Source organism: Gymnoscopelus braueri (genome assembly GCF_963280865.1).
Source record: "Gymnoscopelus braueri genome assembly, chromosome: 3".
NCBI lineage: Eukaryota > Metazoa > Chordata > Actinopteri > Myctophiformes > Myctophidae > Gymnoscopelus > Gymnoscopelus braueri.
In genome coordinates, this window is record NC_137612.1 from 405001 (window position 1) to 427041 (window position 22041).

The following is a 22041-nucleotide window of genomic DNA, read 5'->3' on the forward strand; positions in this document are numbered from 1 at the left end:
GGAAACTCCCCCCTGTCAGGTGATAAGAAGCTACGTCCTACCGGGGAAACTCCCCCCTGTCAGGTGATAAGAAGCTACGTCCTACCAGGGAAACTCCCCCCTGTCAGGTGATAAGAAGCTACGTCCTACCGGGGAAACTCCCCCCTGTCAGGTGATAAGAAGCTGCGTCCTACCAGGGAAACTCCCCCCTGTCAGGAGATAAGAAGCTACGTCCTACCAGGGAAACTCCCCTGTCAGGAGATAAGAAGCTACGTCCTACCAGGGAAACTCCCCTGTCAGGAGATAAGAAGCTACGTCCTACCAGGGAAACTCCCCCCTGTCAGGTGATAAGAAGCTACGTCCTACCAGGGAAACTCCCCCCTGTCAGGTGATAAGAAGCTACGTCCTACCAGGGAAACTCCCCCCTGTCAGGTGATAAGAAGCTACGTCCTACCGGGGAAACTCCCCCCTGTCAGGTGATAAGAAGCTGCGTCCTACCAGGGAAACTCCCCCCTGTCAGGAGATAAGAAGCTGCGTCCTACCAGGGAAACTCCCCCCTGTCAGGAGATAAGAAGCTACGTCCTACCAGGGAAACTCCCCCCTGTCAGGAGATAAGAAGCTACGTCCTACCAGGGAAACTCCCCTGTCAGGTGATAAGAAGCTACGTCCTACCAGGGAAACTCCCCTGTCAGGAGATAAGAAGCTACGTCCTACCAGGGAAACTCCCCTGTCAGGAGATAAGAAGCTACGTCCTACCAGGGAAACTCCCCCCTGTCAGGTGATAAGAAGCTACGTCCTACCGGGGAAACTCCCCTGTCAGGAGATAAGAAGCTACGTCCTACCGGGGAAACTCCCCCCTGTCAGGAGATAAGAAGCGGTGGCCATTTTCTCCATATGCTTTCAACTGAGCGACCCTATCGGTTGGTAGGTGTATTGCACTCTGATACATTATGAGAAAATGGCCACTGATCGGATTAAAATGCTTTTTATTGAACAATACAGAATATACGGGTACTTTTGAGAGTCCCGTGCATAATTGTAACATCTGTGGCCATGGGGTAAGCACTTTATATTTGAAATCTGAACGTTTACTATAGATGTACAGACCGTAAATGGAGAAAGTGCAAACACCAGGTTGAAGTTGATCCATGACTGTAACAGGATGTACCGCAGGATAACACTGCAGTAGCAGTTAATAAATAGACGAACAAAGGAATGAATATACTTTAACGTGCGGAATCCCAAACAGGCAGCGCTGTGATTCTGAATTTTGTTACGATTACGGTGATTAGTAGCCTATTATTGACACCACCTGGGCGAGTGAGTCGTGTAACTTTCACGACGTTAAGCTGTGTATGTGTTCAACAACACAGCCATGCAGACTTGCAGTTTAAGTGCAGATTTCAGCTTGGGAAAAGCAGCCTCCAACGGGTTTGGTTACGTGGTTCATAGTCACCATTGCGTTATCGTGGTATTCCTATTCTTGCTATTATGTTGCAAATGATTGTGTGTGTGTGTGTGTGGGCGAAATAACATTGACAGCTATGGCAGGTGACGAAAGCTTGCCAGACCTATGCCAGGCTAACAACGGTTGCTAAGCTGGCATTGGACAATCGCTTTTGGGGTGGGGTTTAACGAAGGGTCCATTGGCAAAAAATAGTAAACAAAATTGTGGGATAAAAATAATGTAAAAAATAATAATAATAGTAATAATAGTAATAGTAATATTAAAGTACCTAAGATTGCCAGTGCTGTGGCAGGTATAATAATAATAATAGTAATACCACTAATAGTAGTAATAGTAATACTACTACTACGTGTAAAAATAGTAATAATAATAGTAATAATAATAAAGTACCTCAGACTGCCAGGCCAGTGCTGTAGCATTGAGCGCTGGGATGCGACCGGTTCCCAGGACAGCGATGGTTTCTCCATCGTCATCAACAACCTTAAAGTCCAGATCCTCATTATACTTCCTCCTCTTCACCTGTCTGCCTGAACGACGCTTCTGAGAGAGAGAGACACACACACACACACACACACACACACACACACACACACACACACACACACACACACACACACACACACACACACACACACACACACACACACACACACACAAAAGTTAGCGACACCCACAGTCACAATACTAGAGGGAGCGCTGACAACGATCTGGTACCACCCACCCATGAAACAAACATGGGCAAATTCTCCTTCTACAGCACTGCCACCCAGGATTGGAATAGTCTAACCCCATCCCTCAAAAAATGCAGTTCGCTGGGCTCATTTAAAAGAGCCTTAAAAACTCATCTTTCTGGAGGCCAAAGGAGGAGCTAGTACCAGTTTCCAGTTAGACAGACGACCCCCCCCCCCCATTTTTTTGTACAAATGTTATGTTATTTTTTTACAGCATTCTTTGTTTTGATTGTTCATATAGTGTATAGTTATTTTTTCTGTATTTTTGTGTTGATATTTGAACTGTTTGGTTGCTACTATATATGTCTATGAAATTAATACCAAGGACCCCAATGGAAACAAGACCGCAAGGACTTTTGTGGACGGACCTTTTAGACAAAGTATTATAAATGTAACTGTGCTGTTTACATTTTTTGCCTAATAAAACATTCAATCAAAACACACACACACACACACACACACACACACACACACACACACACACACACACACACACACACACACACACACACACACACACACACACACACTCACAGTGCTGTCCAGAGGGTCCTGGCTGTCATCGGTCCCCAGGTTGAGTGCAGACGGTGAGGAGGCGTCGTCACTCTCTGGCCCCTCCCCCTCCGGAAGCTCCACCTCCTGACTTCTCCTCTTCCCTTTTTTCTTCTTCTCCACTGGAGCCGCGCCGGGATCTCTGGAGACCCCCCCCAAAATAATCATATTAGAACTGGGGACCCCCCAAAATAATCATATTAGAACTGGGGACCCCCCAAAATAATCATATTAGAACTGGGGAGCAGCAAAGGGGGGTGGAGTTAGCTGGTTTTGCTGACTTTTGACCTCCAACCTCAGTGTGAGCTTGGAGATCCATTCAGCTGTTCTTATCAATGATGAACTAAACCTCCTAACTTTAACTTTTAATTTATAACTCATTTAGACATACTTATCAATGATGAACAAAACCTCTTAACTCCACTTTTTGTTTAGTTTTTTACATTTCCTGAACAATTAACATTTTGGAGTTAGCTGGTTTACTAGCCTACGTGACAAAGACTGTACCGTTACGGAATACATGAAAGACACAGTTGGGCTTACAAGTAGGTAATGCCACCCCATGTTAAAGAGTCTCAAACCCTGCCTGTGTTTAAATCACGTTTGAAAACTCACTTGTTCTCCTTGGCGTTTGAAAATTCAGATTGAGAAGCTGCTGCTTCCCCAGGCATTGTGTCAATCGTTGTCTTGTTCATTGTGTGTGTTTCTCTTGTTTATTTTAGTATTTTACTGAGTGTACAGCACTTTGGTTCAACACTGTTGTTTTTAAATGTGCTCTGTAAATAAAGTGGATTGGATTGGTAAGTGCGTGTGTGTGCTTTAATAATAGTAATAATAGTGTTTGTGTTTAATAATAGTAATAGTAACTAGAAAGTACTGTTCCTGAAGAAACAGTGTGGGATCGCTAAGGATGAATGTTGATAGTATCACACTAGAAAGTACTGTTCCTGATTAATTCTGTCTTACCTATTTATATTACATATTGTGATGTCACGTGAAGCTTGACCAATCCAAAAACGGGCGGAATAATACTAATAATAATAATAACTAGTGAAGATAACATTAGATAATAATAGTGTTAGTGTTTAATAATAAAAAGTAATAATAGTGTTAGTGTTTAACACATTGAATGCCAAAAACGGTCCGGACCGTTTTTGAGGATCCAAACGAGAAGTGCAGAAAACGGTCCGGACCGTTTTTGACCCAATTCTATTTTTATACATGTGGGCCACGTGGGGCGCTAAAACGAAACTTTGACATCACCCAAGGAGTTTCTGAGAAGAAGAGGCTGGATGAGGCTCCATGTCAAAAATCCTTCCGGTCGGCGTTTTCAATGTTATCTCCTTGACTAAAAGCTTAATATCTCCATTTCTTTTTAACGTGGTGGAAACGAGCCGTTTCCGATCGGCGATCACGCTGCAATGGAGGATCGCGTTGGAAATATTATTGTTCCAGGCGTTAGTCGGGACCCTCCGCCGTCTCGCACGCACGCTTTGTTTACATGCACTTCCGCGTCGGGGCTTCTGCAGCACGAAACGTATAACGCAAGTGGATGGAAGAAATGCAGGCACTCAACGTATAATATTTTAATAAACCTCTGGCACCCAATGTGTTAATAATAGTAATAATAGTGTTAGTGTTTAATAATAAAAAGTAATAATAGTGTTAGTGTTTAATAATAGTAATAATAGTGTTAGTGTTTAATAATAAAAAGTAATAATAGTGTTAGTGTTTAATAATAGTAATAATAGTGTTAGTGTTTAATAATAGTAATAATAGTGTTAGTGTTTAATAATAGTAATAATAGTGTTAGTGTTTAATAATAGTAATAATAGTGTTAGTGTTTAATAATAGTAATAATAGTGTTTACCTGGGTTTGCGTCCCCTCTGTCTCTGTGCAGAAGGAGCTGTGGTCTTGCCAGCCGCCTGGCTCTGGTTCCGGGCCTGGTTCTGGTTCTTGGCCTGGTTCTGGTTCTTGGCCTGGTTCCTGGCCTGTGCAGCTGGGTTCTGGTTTGCTCGGTTCTGCCCTACAGGTCTGCTGGGCGCGGCGTTGAGGCGTGGGGGGGCTGGGGGGGGTGCAGGGGCCGCTAGGGACGGAAGACAAGCAGGGTCAAAGGTTATTGAAGTAAATACTTCACATCTGAGGAGCATGAACACTCATCAGCACCGTCTATCCACTTAACACTATAAACCTCATCAGCACCGTCTAACCACTTAACACTATAAACCTCATCAGCACCGTCTAACCACTTAACACTATAAACCTCATCAGCACCGTCTAACCACTTAACACTATAAACCTCATCAGCACCGTCTATCCACTTAACACTATAAACCTCATCAGCACCGTCTAACCACTTAATACTATAAACCTCATCAGCACCGTCTAACCACTTAACACTATAAACCTCATCAGCACCGTCTATCCACTTAACACTATAAACCTCATCAGCACCGTCTAACCACTTAACACTATAAACCTCATCAGCACCGTCTAACCACTTAACACTATAAACCTCATCAGCACCGTCTAACCACTTAACACTATAAACCTCATCAGCACCGTCTAACCACTTAACACTATAAAGCTCATCAGCAGCGTCTCACCACTTAACACTATAAACCTCATCAGCACCGTCTAACCACTTAACACTATAAACCTCATCAGCACCGTCTAACCACTTAACACTATAAACCTCATCAGCACCGTCTAACCACTTAACACTATAAACCTCATCAGCACCGTCTAACCACTTAACACTATAAACCTCATCAGCACCGTCTAACCACTTAACACTATAAACCTCATCAGCACCGTCTAACCACTTAACACTATAAACCTCATCAGCACCGTCTAACCACTTAACACTATAAACCTCATCAGCACCGTCTAACCACTTAACACTATAAACCTCATCAGCACCGTCAAACCACTTAACACTATAAACCTCATCAGCACCGTCTAACCACTTAACACTATAAAGCTCATCAGCAGCGTCTCACCACTTAACACTATAAACCTCATCAGCACCGTCTAACCACTTAACACTATAAACCTCATCAGCACCGTCTAACCACTTAACACTATAAACCTCATCAGCACCGTCTAACCACTTAACACTATAAACCTCATCAGCACCGTCTAACCACTTAACACTATAAACCTCATCAGCACCGTCTAACCACTTAACACTATAAACCTCATCAGCACCGTCTAACCACTTAACACTATAAACCTCATCAGCACCGTCTAACCACTTAACACTATAAAGCTCATCAGCAGCGTCTCACCACTTAACACTATAAACCTCATCAGCACCGTCTAACCACTTAACACTATAAACCTCATCAGCACCGTCTAACCACTTAACACTATAAACCTCATCAGCACCGTCTAACCACTTAACACTATAAAGCTCATCAGCAGCGTCTCACCACTTAACACTATAAACCTCATCAGCACCGTCTAACCACTTAACACTATAAACCTCATCAGCACCGTCTAACCACTTAACACTATAAACCTCATCAGCACCGTCTAACCACTTAACACTATAAACCTCATCAGCACCGTCTAACCACTTAACACATTGACTGCCAGAGTTTATTCATAATGTACTCACCCCTGTGCCAGCAATTTGCGTGTTTTTTAATTTTTTTGTTTTGTAATTTTTCATTCAAATACATTCTCTGATTGTGTTGTCAAGCACCTACGATTGTTCCACCAGTAGAGAGCAGCACATCCAAACATTGATCACCTCGCTCACCCCCTCCCAAACAGGCCCACGTCATATCCGGTCATTCAAAGGATGTGACGTTTTCGACAATTCCCGGCCCGCTGATCGGCCTGAAAACGACGTGATACACTACGACGATGACTGTTAGTCACCCGGACCAAAGAAAATAGAAGTTGAGCTGTCCGTTTGTCTTTTATACCGTGTGAAAAAACTTGTTTTTCCTTATTCTGGCCGAAAATCACCGGAGAAAAACAACGTGACCCGGAAATGAATTTTTTTTTTTACATCCGGCTCCGGGTGAGTGTGACGTAAGTGGAAAACGAAAGTGTTGATGAGAAATAAACACAGCCGTGCGATCACAGATTAAACAATGAAAATTCAAAAGAACGTGTCAACTCGTTCTTAGGAATCCTGGCACTCAAGCGATGGATTTGAAAGAACGTGTGGACGCGATCTTGGCACTGTATGTGTTAACACTATAAACCTCATCAGCACCGTCTAACCACTTAACACTATAAACCTCATCAGCACCGTCTAACCAGTTAACACTATAAACCTCATCAGCACCGTCTAACCACTTAACACTATAAACCTCATCAGCACCGTCTAACCACTTAACACTCTATAAACCTCATCAGCACCGTCTAACCACTTAACACTATAAACCTCAGCAGCGTCTCACCACTTAACACTATAAACCTCATCAGCACCGTCTAACCACTTAACACTATAAACCTCATCAGCACCGTCTAACCACTTAACACTATAAACCTCATCAGCACCGTCTAACCACTTAACACTATAAACCTCATCAGCACCGTCTAACCACTTAACACTATAAACCTCATCAGCACCGTCTAACCACTTAACACTCTATAAACCTCATCAGCACCGTCTAACCACTTAACGCTCTATAAACCTCATCATCACCGTCTAACCTCTTAAATAGTGGTTTGGCTAATCTCACCCTGATGTCAATACTTTTAACAATAATAAATGTTAACCAGTATGTTAAGGGTCAAACTGGGAACCCATCGCCAAATAAAAAGGAAAAACAGCGCCCTCTGCTGTTGTTTACTATATCACTTGGCTCTGGGGGGAGCTAAATGGAGCACCAGTGCGCAAGGAAACCAGGGTTTTTGGTCTGCCCTCAGCGCTCCACTTCCGGTGGTGCGACTATGTTTTCATTCCCACGAACAATATTTCTACACGGAACACTAACACCATTTCTCCCAGAGAACATGGATGGTTGTGGTTATAAGCCCATTTGTTTCTATGATGAAAGAGCAAGTTAAAATGTGAATATCTTTCTGTGGTTTTGTCTGCTCCGAGGACGCTATTGTTAAATGACTTTCGGTTTGTTTTCAGTGGGAAGCGAGAGCACAGACAGTAAATCCCGCCCACTACATTTGATTGGGTAAAGCGCGGCCTGCTTCCTGATCTGAAGGCACGCCCACTTGTAGGCCAGTGCGTACACGTTATGACGAACCCCCCCGACAGATTCAAGCGGAGAGCAGAATCTGTTCTTGAGAGATTAGTTAAGGGTAAACATGGGGGAGAGCCTTAGCTTTCCCCCCTACGCGTAACACACACACACACACACACACACACACACACACACACACACACACACACACACACACACACACACACACACACACACACACACACACACACACACACACACACACACACACACACACACACACACACACACACACACACACACACACACACACACGTACCATGGCCGGCAGGCAGAAGAGGCAGGATCTTGACTTTGGGTTTCCTGCCTCGTTTAGCGGGGGTTTTCATAGGCGTGCCCCCGGCCGTGGCGAGCGCCGCGGCCGGGGGCGTGGCTCGCCTCGCCTCCTTCCTCTCCCTGTGCTCCTTAGGAGTCTTCCTGGCCTCCTTAGGGGTCTTCCTGGCCTCCTTAGGGGTCTTCCTGGCTTCCTTGTCTCCTCTGTCCTCCCTGCGTTTCTTTGGTTTGCTGCTCTCTCTCTCCTCTCCTCCTCGGTCCAGAGCTGAAGTGATATTTATGTTAATATGTGTTATTTATGTTACTTTATGTTAATATGTGTTATTTATGTTACTTTATGTTAATATGTGGGATTCATGTTCATTTAACCACATAACATCCTCAATACGTACTAAACTTGACCTTTGGCTCCGTACTGGGTCTGATCTTTTTTTCTCGGACACCATGGGCCTTATTTTGCGCCCAAGTCGCTCTATTTGGGGATTTAGCATCGTGCAAGGGGCGTTCCCGCAACACCAGCCTTATCCCTAAAACACCTGCGCTACCCGTTACTTTATGTAGAGGTTACATTAATAAAACCAATCAGCGTCCCAGATGCCATTGCCTTTAATTCATTCATTGCCACTGACGTAAAAAACGTAATTTAAAACGTTTTTTACGTAATTTTCTCACATAGAACCCAAGATATCGTGATCTGAAGATTACTTCGTTGTAAAGGTGACTAATCAACGATAACGATATAAGATACAAAACCAACTGGTATTATTGAAGGGGAGAAAAAATAATTGATCGAAGTTATATTTCCAAACTTCACTATTTTAAATCGAAATAAAACAACAAATTATATTATAATAAAAGATGAACTGTTTAAGGTTTCCCACCGACAGCAACGGTAATTATAATAATCTTCCTATAATTTGAGTAACCTCTGTCTGTCCGTCTGTCCGTCTTGGCGTCTTCGTCTGTGCCCGATCAAAACTGCGCATGCGTCGCATCCAATCCAGCCGCGACACACTGTTGCCCGTGTGTGTGTGCGCGCAGGCTCTGTGTGTGCGCATGCGTCGCATCTACAGCCCCACAGCGTTACACTGTTGCACACACAGAACACTCGCCTCCGCGGCCGTGTATGCACGTTGGGGAGGCACGTGTCAAAATGTACATTATTTGTGTTCGCGCGACGGCCGCGTATGTGTGTTCGCGACGGGGGACAGCTCTGGCCGCATGAGGGTGTGTGCGTGCGTGTGCGTGTGTGTGTGTGTGCTCGCGACGGGTTGCGCGTGTGTGTGTGTGTTGGCGTCGGGGGACGGCTCCGGTGGGGGGGCCGCAACGGGACACGCGAGAGGAGGGGGGGGGGGGCCTACGGGACGGGACGCGCAATAACCCCACGTTTGCAACTACTTTTGTCTGCACACCTCACCGGGTATGGTCTAGTAATAATAATACATATACATACACCTCACCACGTAATAATACATATACATACACCATACACCTCACCGGGTATGGTCTAGTAATAATAATTACAATAATAATAATAATAATAGAGAGGGGGCGGGGCTTACCTCTGTCCCGCTTGTCTTTTTTCTTCCGTTTCTTCTTTACTCTGGCTCCGCCCCCTCTGGCTCCGCCCCCTCCATCGTCCTCCTCACTGAGGGAGCAGGAGGGGGAGGGGCCACCTTCTCCTCCTCCCCCCGGCGAGGAGGAGGGTTTGGCAGCGGTGACCGTGGCGACCGCGCAGTGATTGGCCGTTGCGGCGGTGGCGCCGCCCACAGGGCTGAGGAGGCGGAGCCGGAGGTCAGCCAGCTGGCCCCGCGGAATGCTGGGTAATGGAGTCCTGGGGGGCGTGGCCTGGTCCGTAGAGGAGGAGTGAGGGGTGGGCGGGGCAGAGGAGGAGGAGCCTGCTGCAGCGGAGGAGGGTTTCACTACGAGAGCACTTAACATCTGAGAGAGAGAGATAGAGAGATAGAGATAGAGAGAGAGAGAGAGAGAGAAAGAGAAAGAGAAAGAGAAAGAGAAAGAGAAAGAGAAAGAGAGAGAGAGAGAGAGAGAGAGAGAGATAGAGATAGAGATAGAGATAGAGATAGAGATAGAGATAGAGATAGAGAGAGAGAGAGATAGAGAGAGAGAGAGAGAGAGAGAGAGAGAGAGATAGAGAGAGAGAGAGAGAGAGAGAGAGAGAGAGAGAGAGAGAGAGAGAGAGAGAGAGAGAGAGAGATGGCAGAGAGAGAGAGAAAGAGAGATAGAGAGAGAGAGATAGAGAGATGGCAGAGAGAGACAGAGAGAGATGACATTAGCGTTTACAAAAACAGAATTTATTTAATATTACAGTATTTATTCACTCTGATTGAAATCATTCTGATTCTGATTGAGAGTCCAACGAGCCAATTAAACAAATGATCAAAGTACCAGAGGCGTTGGAGACTCCCAGAACCATCGTTCGCCCACAGCCATTCCATTCATTTGGCCCTCTCGCCTGCTGACGCCATACCCACAGCATTGATTTAGACTAAACACAACAACTACATCTGACATCTCACCACAACACCAGCCACAACGTGCACGCTGAATTTACGGGTGGCGTAGGGTACTTCTCATTGCTCACTACACATTTTCCACCTCGCAACATAATTAATTCTACTCACCACATTACGACCACACCGGACGGGGAAACACTTTCGCACCGTTTACCGTCAGCACAACCGAACGCCAACGGACACAGCCGAAACAACACGAAGCGGCGGCCATTGAAATCAGCGCTCTTCGCTCGCAAAACTATGCAAGGGATAATGCATGGAGGACATTATTGACATTTAAAGCCCTTCAGGCCGATTCACCACCATTATCCCGCTTATTACACGACTACTTAATAAATACATAAATACATTTACCCAAAACTAACAACAAAACGAAGTATTTCCTTGCTTACGGCAATGAAAGTATTCCATAAGTATTGGGCTGGGCGGACAAGTACGCCTCGGAACACAAATGGCACAAAAAAAAAAAAAACTCGCCCCAAAACACACTCGCCCCCCATTCTATATACTGCCGATTTGCCTGTAATACCGCCGGATTTGCCCCGGGGCGACTGTGTTTTGGGGCGAGCGTTTCGCTATTTCCCCCGTTGTTGCCTCGGAAAACAAATGACACAATTAAAAAAAACTTGCCCCAAAACACACTCGCCCCACATTCTATATACTGCCGATTTGCCTGTAATACCGACGGATTTGCCCCGGGGCGACTGTGTTTTGGGGCGAGCGTTTTGCTATTTCAATCGAACAAATACAATCACTTTTCGGTTATTGCATCGTCTATTTCTCACTTCAAATGTTTTCAAAAACATTCTTGAGAGCAACGTTTAGTTGTAAATGACATTGCTTCTTCGTTTACATGCCTGTCATGTTGCATAAAGCATACAACCAAGCACCGCAGGTTAAATCTCCACACACACATCCTTCCATCATGATCGTCACCCAGCCAGCAACAACAACAAAACAATCTTATGGCCTACCTTTCTTTGAGGACAACTGTGAAGAATAACATTGCAAAAATAGTTCCAATCCACTGCGTAACACACAAACAAAAACACCTAATTTTGAGTCACGAGCGCCGTGAAGAAAAAGTACAGGTTTTAATGTGTGTGTGTGTGTGTGTGTGTGTGTGTGTGTGTGTGTGTGTGTGTGTGTGTGTGTGTTGTTGTCACGTGACCACTACTAGCCAACCAACAGCCTGGACTACATTCAGTGTTGCCAGATTGTGCGCGAGAAACAAGCCACCATCCATGTTTATGCAACAACAGCAGACAAAGACGGCGACGCGACCGAACGTGTGCGGTGTGTGGGGGGGGGGGGGGAGGGGAGGGGAGACGACGTAGGCCTAATAATAGAGCCCCGTGCGCGGCTAGCGGGCCGTGCGCCCGTAGGGCGCCCAGTCCTCTAGTTATTTATAATAGGAGATCTGCAAGCTTTATAACAAACATAGGTAGGCAAGGAAACTACTAACTAGCAGAAGTCTGAAGTGCATTCTCTTCTAAAACAAGCAACTAAGAGTATACCTACGGCTAAGGTAAAAGGTAAAAGTGTAATATATCAGCTACATACTTTCAACCAGATGAGACAAAAAGGAAAATCAAATGAGCAAGAGCAAAAACAAATAAGTGTATCTTATTTCATACACTTATTTGTTTTAGTTCTTGCTCATTTGATTTTCTTTTCGTTAGTTTGTAAATCTAAACGCTCACAACGTATCGTTAGTTTGTAGATCTAAACACTCACAACGTATCGTTAGTTTGTAGATCTAAACGCTCACAACGTATCGTTAGTTTGTAGATTTAAACACTCACAACGTATCGTTAGTTTGTAGATCTAAACGCTCACAACGTATCGTTAGTTTGTAGATCTAAACGCTCACAACGTATCGTTAGTTTGTAGATCTAAACGCTCACAACGTATCGTTAGTTTGTAAATCTAAACGCTCACAACGTATCGTTAGTTTGTAGATCTAAACGCTCACAACGTATCGTTAGTTTGTAGATCTAAACGCTCACAACGTATCGTTAGTTTGTAGATCTAAACGCTCACAACGTATCGTTAGTTTGTAGATCTAAACGCTCACAACGTATCGTTAGTTTGTAGATCTAAACGCTCACAACGTATCGTTAGTTTGTAGATCTAAACGCTCACAACGTATCGTTAGTTTGTAGATCTAAACGCTCACAACGTATCGTTAGTTTGTAGATCTAAACGCTCACAACGTATCGTTAGTTTGTAGATCTAAACGCTCACAACGTATCGTTAGTTTGTAAATCTAAACGCTCACAACGTATCGTTAGTTTGTAGATCTAAACACTCACAACGTATCGTTAGTTTGTAGATCTAATCGCTCACAACGTATCGTTAGTTTGTAGATCTAAACGCTCACAACGTATCGTTAGTTTGTAGATCTAAACGCTCACAACGTATCGTTAGTTTGTAAATCTAAACGCTCACAACGTATCGTTAGTTTGTAGATCTAAACGCTCACAACGTATCGTTAGTTTGTAAATCTAAACGCTCACAACGTATCGTTAGTTTGTAAATCTAAACGCTCACAACGCATCGTTAGTTTGTAGATCTAAACGCTCACAACGTATCGTTAGTTTGTAGATCTAAACGCTCACAACGTATCGTTAGTTTGTAAATCTAAACGCTCACAACGTATTGTTAGTTTGTAGATCTAAACGCTCACAACGTATCGCCACACGTTTCTTAGTTTGTAGATCAGATATTTCAGAAAGATTTTCAACAAAAGTTGAAAAATAATTTAAACAAATCTTTTGTGGGGGTTAGTATTAGTGTTAGAGTTAGTGGGGGGGGTTAGGGTTAGTGGGGGGGGGGGTTACGGGTTAGGGTTAGTGTTCCTGCAAACGGGGGTCCTTGGCTCTGTGTCATGGATGTGTCTCTCTCTCTGGTCTATTTTTAAGATCAGACAGACAGACAGACAGACAGACAGACAGACAGACGTCCATATAAGGCCTTCACCGCTGCTTTTCTTTTAAAAAACAATCTATATTTCTTTGTCAGAGACGTGGGGGGGGCTTATTGTTGCTGCACAGACAGACAGACAGACAGGGTTACCATGGTGACGGTGTGTTTACGTCCTCTCAGCAGCTTTAGCTACAGAGAGCCTGTTTCTATGGCAACGGCCCTGATAAATCCCTGCCAACCAATCAGTGTGTGTGTGTGTGTGGTGATGAGCCGTCACACTTTGGTGAGGAGCCTTTTTGCTGATGTTTACACGCGCACGCGCACACACACACACACACACACACACACACACACACACACACACACACACACACACACACACACACACACACACACACACACACACACACACACACACACACAGGTCTTAGGGTTAACCGCTAAGACGTGGTCAGAACACACAATGATTTCAATCAGAGTGAATAAATATTATTATGCTTATTATTATAAATATTATACATATTTATAGCAGAAAGAGATTCACATTTAACTATAGCCCTACTCAGTGTGTGTGTGTGTGTGTGTGTGTGTGTGTGTGTGTGTGTGTGTGTGTGTGTGTGTGTGTGTGTGTGTGTGTGTGTGTGTGTGTAACTATAGCCCTACTCAGTCAATTCTCAGCAGATTCTTACAATTAAAGTTATCCATTAGAAGTGAAGAGTCTACTTTCATGTGTATGAGCAAGACCTTTGTTCATTGCATGTGTGTGTGTGTGTGTGTGTGTGTGTGTGTGTGTGTGTGTGTGTGTGTGTGTGTGTGTGTGTGTGTGTGTGTGTGTGTGTGTACAAACCTGCTGCTTGTCCTTCTTGTGTATTTTCATCTTCTATATTTCACTGCATCTGTTGAGAAGAGAAGAGAAGAGAAGAGAAGAGAAGAGAAGAGAAGAGAAGAGAAGAGAAGAGAAGAGAAGAGAAGACGTTAGTTCATCACCTTCATAACTGTGAATCTGCTTTATCGTCTCATCAAAAGGTTTATAATATAAAATAATGGATCTGGTGGGAGAAGTCCAGTCACTCAAGAGACTGAACATTGAAAAGGACAAAACAATTAAACTTTTGGCGTATCGAGTGTCCGGCTTGGAGCAATATTCTCGTATGAATAATATAATAATCAGCGTTAGGACTGAAGACCAGACAGCGGACTGAAGACCAGACAGCGGACTGAAGACCAGACACCGGTCATACGCAAGAGTGACGGCCCCGGAGAGAGACGCTGCAGAGCGGGGAGATGAGCCCTCTGAGGCCGAGGCGGAATGGCTGGAGCAACAGGTGGTTGGCTAATTGGACAGCAGGGGGATCACCGTGGACAGGAGAGACATCCAAGCCTGTCACACCCTGCCTACTAGAATCAAAGGAGCAACACCAGCGATAATCATTCGCTTCACGAATAGAAAAAACAAGATTTCGATCCTTAAACAGGGTCGGAAATTAAAAGGGTCGGAGGTGTACGTCAATGAACACCTGACCAAGAGGAATGGTGAGATCGCCAGGCGAGCGCGCATTTTAAGAAAACAAAACAAGCTTCAGTCTACATGGACTGCTAGCTGCAAAGTTTTTATCGAACTGAATGGAACGACACCTGAGGATGAGAAAGTTATGGTCATAAGTGACATCAGCGAGCTGGACAAATATGATGACTGAACGAACTGCGGTGAGGTAGGACCCCTGTGTCAATTATTCTGAAGATTAACATTTACACACATATAATGATTGTGTTTTTAGGATTGATTTTAAAATTCTTTTAATAGTTTATAAAGCTCTAAATGGTCTGGCACCTTCCTACCTCTCCGACTGCCTAGAGAGATATGTTCCAAACCGGGCCCTCAGGTCTTCAAGTGCTGACCTGCTCGAGGTGCCTACAATGACATATAAAAAATACGGTGAAGCAGCATTCTGCTTTTACGGACCGACAGTGTGGAATAAACTCCCACTACACTTAAGACAGGCAGCCTCTGTCGATAGCTTTAAAGCACAGCTCAAGACCTATTACTTCACTCTTGCTTTTAGCTGATTCTTTGGTTGATTTTTAATTCCTCACTGTATTCCCTATTTTAATGTTGTTTTATGCCTTTGCTTTTGTTTTGTGTGAGTGGAAGAGAAAGTCACGGTAGTTAAAAGACAAGAGTCTGATAACTCCATCCGGAGGATTTAGTGAATTATCCTCTGGGGCACGTCGACACGTGGTGGACCCTCCAGGGCAGATCCTTTTGTCTATGTTTATTCTATATATCTTGTATAACCCCGATATCATTCTCAGGGGTGTACGGTGTGTGGTTTGGATGTGATAAGTTAGCAGATCCCCTGGGCTAGTCCACACGTGGTAAACATGGTGAAAATATATTACTAAGGTGTAATATTACTAAGTGAAAATATATTACTAAGGTGTAATATTGACAATTGTGTGAAGATATATTACTAAGGTACACAAGGTACACATGTAATATTGGCAATTGTGTGTGTTGTAGTTGTGTTGTGGCGAGGGCCACTGCATTTTACTGCATTTTACTGCTTTTATTTTATTTTATTTTATTTATTTTTTTTTCTTAAATTTTATCCCGCGATTTTTGTAACCCATTTTTTTTTCACCCGGTGCCAATTTCCTAAGTGATCCTGGGCACTACACCAGCCCTACACCAGTATTACACCTGTCACCCCACAGTAGGGAGGCCAGGGCCGAGCTCATGCTTCCTTCAGGCATGAGAGCCAACTGACTTTCTTGTCACCTGACAGGGGGGAGTTTCCCTGGTTGGACGTAGCGCGTGGAAGGAACACGTTATTCCAACCAGTTCCCTTCCCCTCCATCAGGCGCCCCGGCTGTCATGGGGGAGGCGGTATAGTGACCAGGATTACTACATGTTTTTGTGAGGGTATTAACTACCCTAGGAGACACGGGGAGAACATGCAAACTCCACACAGAGTAGGCCCTTTCGCCAATTTTATTTTATTTTTAGTCTGATAACTCCATCCGGAGGATTTAGTGAATTATCCTCTGGGGCACGTCGACACGTTGTGGACCCTCCAGGGCAGATCCTTTTGTCTATGTTTATTCTATATATCTTGTATAACCCCGATATCATTCTCAGGGGTGTACGGTGTGTGGTTTGGATGTGATAAGTTAGCAGATCCCCTGGGCTAGTCCACACGTGGTAAACATGCTGAAAATATATTACTAAGGTGTAATATTACTAAGTGAAAATATATTACTAAGGTGTAATATTGACAATTGTGTGAAGATATATTACTAAGGTACACAAGGTACACATGTAATATTGGCAATTGTGTGAAGTGTGGATATTTCTTTAGCTGTGTTGTAGAGGACAGTGGCCACTACATTTAAGTTATATCCATTTGTGTTGTAGTTGTGTAGTGGCGAGGGCCACTGCATTTTACTGCATTTTACTGCTTTTATTTTATTTTATTTTATTTTTGTTTGCTTTATTGTTAAATTGGTTCTAACTGTAATTGTATCCTTGCTCTGTAAAGCACTTTGAGCTGCATTTCATGTCATGAAAGGTGCTATACAAATAAAGTTTATTATTATTATTATTATTATTACTCTAATGGACATTTATTATTCTATTTTTCTACGGATGGACACTTATTATTATATTTTTCTACTGATGAACATTTATCATTCTATTTTTCCACTGAGGGACTTTTATTACTCAATTTTTCTACTGATAGACTTTCATTATTATAATATTCTACTGATGAACATTCATTATTCAATTTTTCTACTGATGAACATTTATTATTCTATTTTTCTACTGATGAACATTCATGATTCTATTTTTCTACTGATGAACATTTATGATTCTATTTTTCTACTGATGAACATTTATTATTCTATTTTTCTACTGATGAACATTTATTATTCTATTTTTCTACTGATGAACATTCATTATTATATTTTTCTACTGATGAACATTTATCATTCTATTTTTCCACTGAGGGACTTTTATTACTCAATTTTTCTACTGATAGACTTTCATTATTATAATATTCTACTGATGAACATTCATTATTCAATTTTTCTACTGATGAACATTTATTATTCTATTTTTCTACTGATGAACATTTATGATTCTATTTTTCTACTGATGAACATTTATGATTCTATTTTTCTACTGATGAACATTTATTATTCTATTTTTCTACTGATGAACATTTATTATTCTATTTTTCTACTGATGAACATTCATTATTCTATTTTTCTACTGATGAACATTTATCATTCTATTTTTCCACTGAGGGACTTTTATTACTCAATTTTTCTACTGATAGACTTTCATTATTATAATATTCTACTGATGAACATTCATTATTCAATTTTTCTACTGATGAACATTTATTATTCTATTTTTCTACTGATGAACATTTATGATTCTATTTTTCTACTGATGAACATTTATTATTCTATTTTTCTACTGATGAACATTCATTATTCTATTTTTCTACTGATGAACATTTATTATTCTATTTTTCTACTGATGAACATTTATGATTCTATTTTTCTACTGATGAACATTCATTATTCTATTTTTCTACTGATGAACATTCATTATTCTATTTTTCTACTGATGAACATTTATGATTCTATTTTTCTACTGATGAACATTTATTATTCTATTTTTCTACTGATGAACATTCATTATTCTATTTTTCTACTGATGAACAATTATTATTCTATTTTTCTACTGATGAACATTTACTCACATATAATGACTGACAAACATTATTTTTCTCTTGTACCTTGTTGTAGTTTTTATAATTTTATAATTACTTACAAAAGGTTTTATTTTTTAGTACCTTGTTGTGGTTTTAATAACTTTATAATTACGGACAAAAGGTTTAATGTTTTTGTACTTTTTGGGAGTTATTACTACTTTATTGGGAGTTATTCCCGTTTCATTTTGATTGATAAACGGTTTTATACTTTTCATGGTCTGAACATATCGATAGCATTATAACAAAAATGGGAAGAGGCATAGCGATGGTCAGGAAGTGCTCCACCTACTTGACATCCACTATCATGGGTCAAGTCATCTCTGTTTTTTTGTCATCTTCACTACTGTCCTGTCATATGGTCAGCGGAAACTAAGTCCGATCTGAACAAATTGCAACTTGTTCAGAACAGAGCTGCCAGACTGGCACTTCATTGTTCATCACGCACTAATATCGCATATATGCATACACGCCTGTCCTGGTTATCTGTCGAACAAAAACTGATCTGTAGTCTCCTTATGTTCTTCAGGAACATTATTTTAGATCAAACACCAGATTATTTTTGCAAACAGTTATTAAAATCAAACAACACACACAATTATTTCACCAGGAATGCCAGCCGTGGCCTTTTAAAACTTCCTGCCCCAAGAACTAATCTCCTCAAACATACAGTTATATATAGAGCTAGATCCTTCTGGAATTTGTTACCATCTCACATTCATCTTATACAAAATAAATTATCCTTCAAAATATCGTTAAAGACACACTTGTTGCAGCAGACCACATGACCGGAATCTTAATCTTGTGTTGTATTTAATTTTTGTATAATGTAATGCAATGTAATTATGTATTTTCCATGTTTTATGTTTTGTATGCATCTTATATGGACCCCAGGAAGACTAGCTGTCGCTTTGGCGTCATCTAATGGGGATCCATTCAATAAACAATATTGCGACCTAATTGAAGCTCGGTCCAGCCAGCCTGTATTTCTGTCTAACTCAGAGCCAAGCAGTTGTCCAATTCTCTCACAACTTGCTACAAATGGCTCATAAATGGTAAATGGTGTATTAATATAGCGCTTTTATTGTGCATTACATTCACCCATTCTCACACACACACACACACACACACACACACACACACACACACACCCCCCCCGATGGAGGAGGAAACCATGCAAGGCACCAACCTGCTCATCAGGAGCAATTAGGGGTTCAGTGTCTTGCTCAAGGAGGCTTCTACACTAACTGGGATCGAACTGGGGTTCCCATCCGGCCGCTCTACCGGCCACACTACCCCTGAGCCACTGCCGCCCCTGGCTATGCAGTGGCTCAGGCTAGGCAACCATCTACTTTTCCACCGTCACATGTGTCTCCACTTCTAATAATCACAAAATTAGAGATGCACCGATTGAAACATCCTTGGCCGATACCGATTACCGTTTTTTTTTAAAGTCTGACCTGCCGATACTGATTTTACCGATACCGATTTTCTATCTAAGAACTAGACAACTAACTCGTTTTTTTTCAGGCTGAGTACAAATACTTCATTTTGTGTATTTGCCAATAAGTTTAAACCAGGAAAAGAACAAAACTTAATGAAAAAATATTTTCTTATTTTAACTAAAAGCAAAAATAAATTAATAAGGTTTTCCCATTCAGACACATAGCAGGCATGTCTGCATTGAATTGTTTTCAAGGTGAGAAATGTACCTTATGTCACTCTAGTCCTCAGAGTTACTACAGGGGGGGCCGCCAAATCTTTGTGTGATATATTTTTTACATTAACCACTAGCATCCCATTTCTGAGGAGGACTAAAGCCAAAAATAGCAGATCTACAAGCTCACAAGCTTGTAGATCTACTATTTGGCAAAGAGGCTTCATCTCTCTCTCAGCTCACATTGTGTCACTGTTTTGGCTTGTTTTAACCTCTGGGACTTAAAATGTTACACTACTCTGTGTTGCTCAGTGGACTTTGTTAAACTTTCGGACGAGTCCCTTAACAAGCTTTAATAGGCTACAGCTGGATAGATGAGAAGACGTCTGTAGGCACACAATCTGGAAACCCATCGCCAAATGAAAAGGAAACCCACGACACAAGCGTCCATGCTAAACCTACCCCTAACCCACGACACAAGCGTCCATGCTAAACCTAACCCTAACCCACGACACAAGCGTCCATGCTAAACCTAACCCTAACCCACGACACAAGCGTCCATGCTAAACCTAACCCTAACCCACGACACAAGCGTCCATGCTAAACCTAACCCTAACCCACGACACAAGCGTCCATGCTAAACCTAACCCTAACCCACGACACAAGCGTCCATGCTAAACCCAACCCTAACCCACGACACAAGCGTCCATGCTAAACCTAACCCTAACCCTAACCCACGACACAAGCGTCCATGCTAAACCTAACCCTAACCCTAACCCACGACACAAGCGTCCATGCTAAACCTAACCCTAACCCTAACCCACGACACAAGCGTCCATGCTAAACCCAACCCTAACCCACGACACAAGCGTCCATGCTAAACCTAACCCTAACCCACGACACAAGCGTCCATGCTAAACCTAACCCTAACCCTAACCCACGACAAAAGCGTCCATGCTAAACCTAACCCTAACCCACGACACAAGCGTCCATGCTAACCCTAACCCTAACCCACGACACAAGCGTCCATGCTAAACCTAACCCTAACCCTAACCCACGACACAAGCGTCCATGCTAAACCTAACCCACGACAAAAGCGTCCATGCTAAACCTAACCCTAACCCACGACAAAAGTGTCCATGCTAAACCTAACCCTAACCCTAACCCACGACACAAGCGTCCATGCTAAACCTAACCCACGACAAAAGCGTCCATGCTAAACCTAACCCTAACCCACGACAAAAGCGTCCATGCTAAACCTAACCCTAACCCTAACCCACGACACAAGCGTCCATGCTAAACCTAACCCTAACCCACGACACAAGCGTCCATGCTAAACCTAACCGTAACCCACGACAAAAGCGTCCATGCTAAACCTAACCCTAACCCACGACAAAAGCGTCCATGCTAAACCTAACCCTAACCCTAACCCACGACACAAGCGTCCATGCTAAACCTAACCCACGACAAAAGTGTCCATGCTAAACCTAACCCTAACCCACGACACAAGCGTCCATGCTAAACCTAACCCACGACAAAAGCGTCCATGCTAAACCTAACCCTAACCCACGACAAAAGCGTCCATGCTAAACCTAACCCTAACCCTAACCCACGACACAAGCGTCCATGCTAAACCTAACCCACGACAAAAGTGTCCATGCTAAACCTAACCCTAACCCACGACAAAAGCGTCCATGCTAAACCTAACCCTAACCCACGACACAAGCGTCCATGCTAAACCTAACCCTAACCCACGACACAAGAACTTCTACTAGAGTTCTACTAGAGATGCACAGATTGAAAAATCCTTGGCCGATACCGTTTACCGTTTATTTTTTAAGTCTGACCTGCAGATACCGGTTTTACCGATACCAATTTTCGAACTAACTTTTTCAGGCCGACTACAAGTACTTCA

The 22041-nt window shown here is 42.7% G+C and overlaps 1 protein-coding gene across 1 annotated transcript in view; it reads right to left on the minus strand.

The window, feature by feature from the left end:
• Window positions 1–22041, minus strand: part of chd6 (chromodomain helicase DNA binding protein 6) — a 129009-nt gene that overhangs the window by 91281 nt on the left and 15687 nt on the right. The window contains 6 exon segments of the mRNA XM_080425021.1: window positions 1838–1987; window positions 2713–2872; window positions 4601–4817; window positions 8213–8491; window positions 9789–10167; window positions 14536–14584. Of these exon segments, the coding sequence (XP_080281147.1) occupies window positions 1838–1987; window positions 2713–2872; window positions 4601–4817; window positions 8213–8491; window positions 9789–10167; window positions 14536–14565 (1215 nt within the window). The 5' untranslated portion in view covers window positions 14566–14584.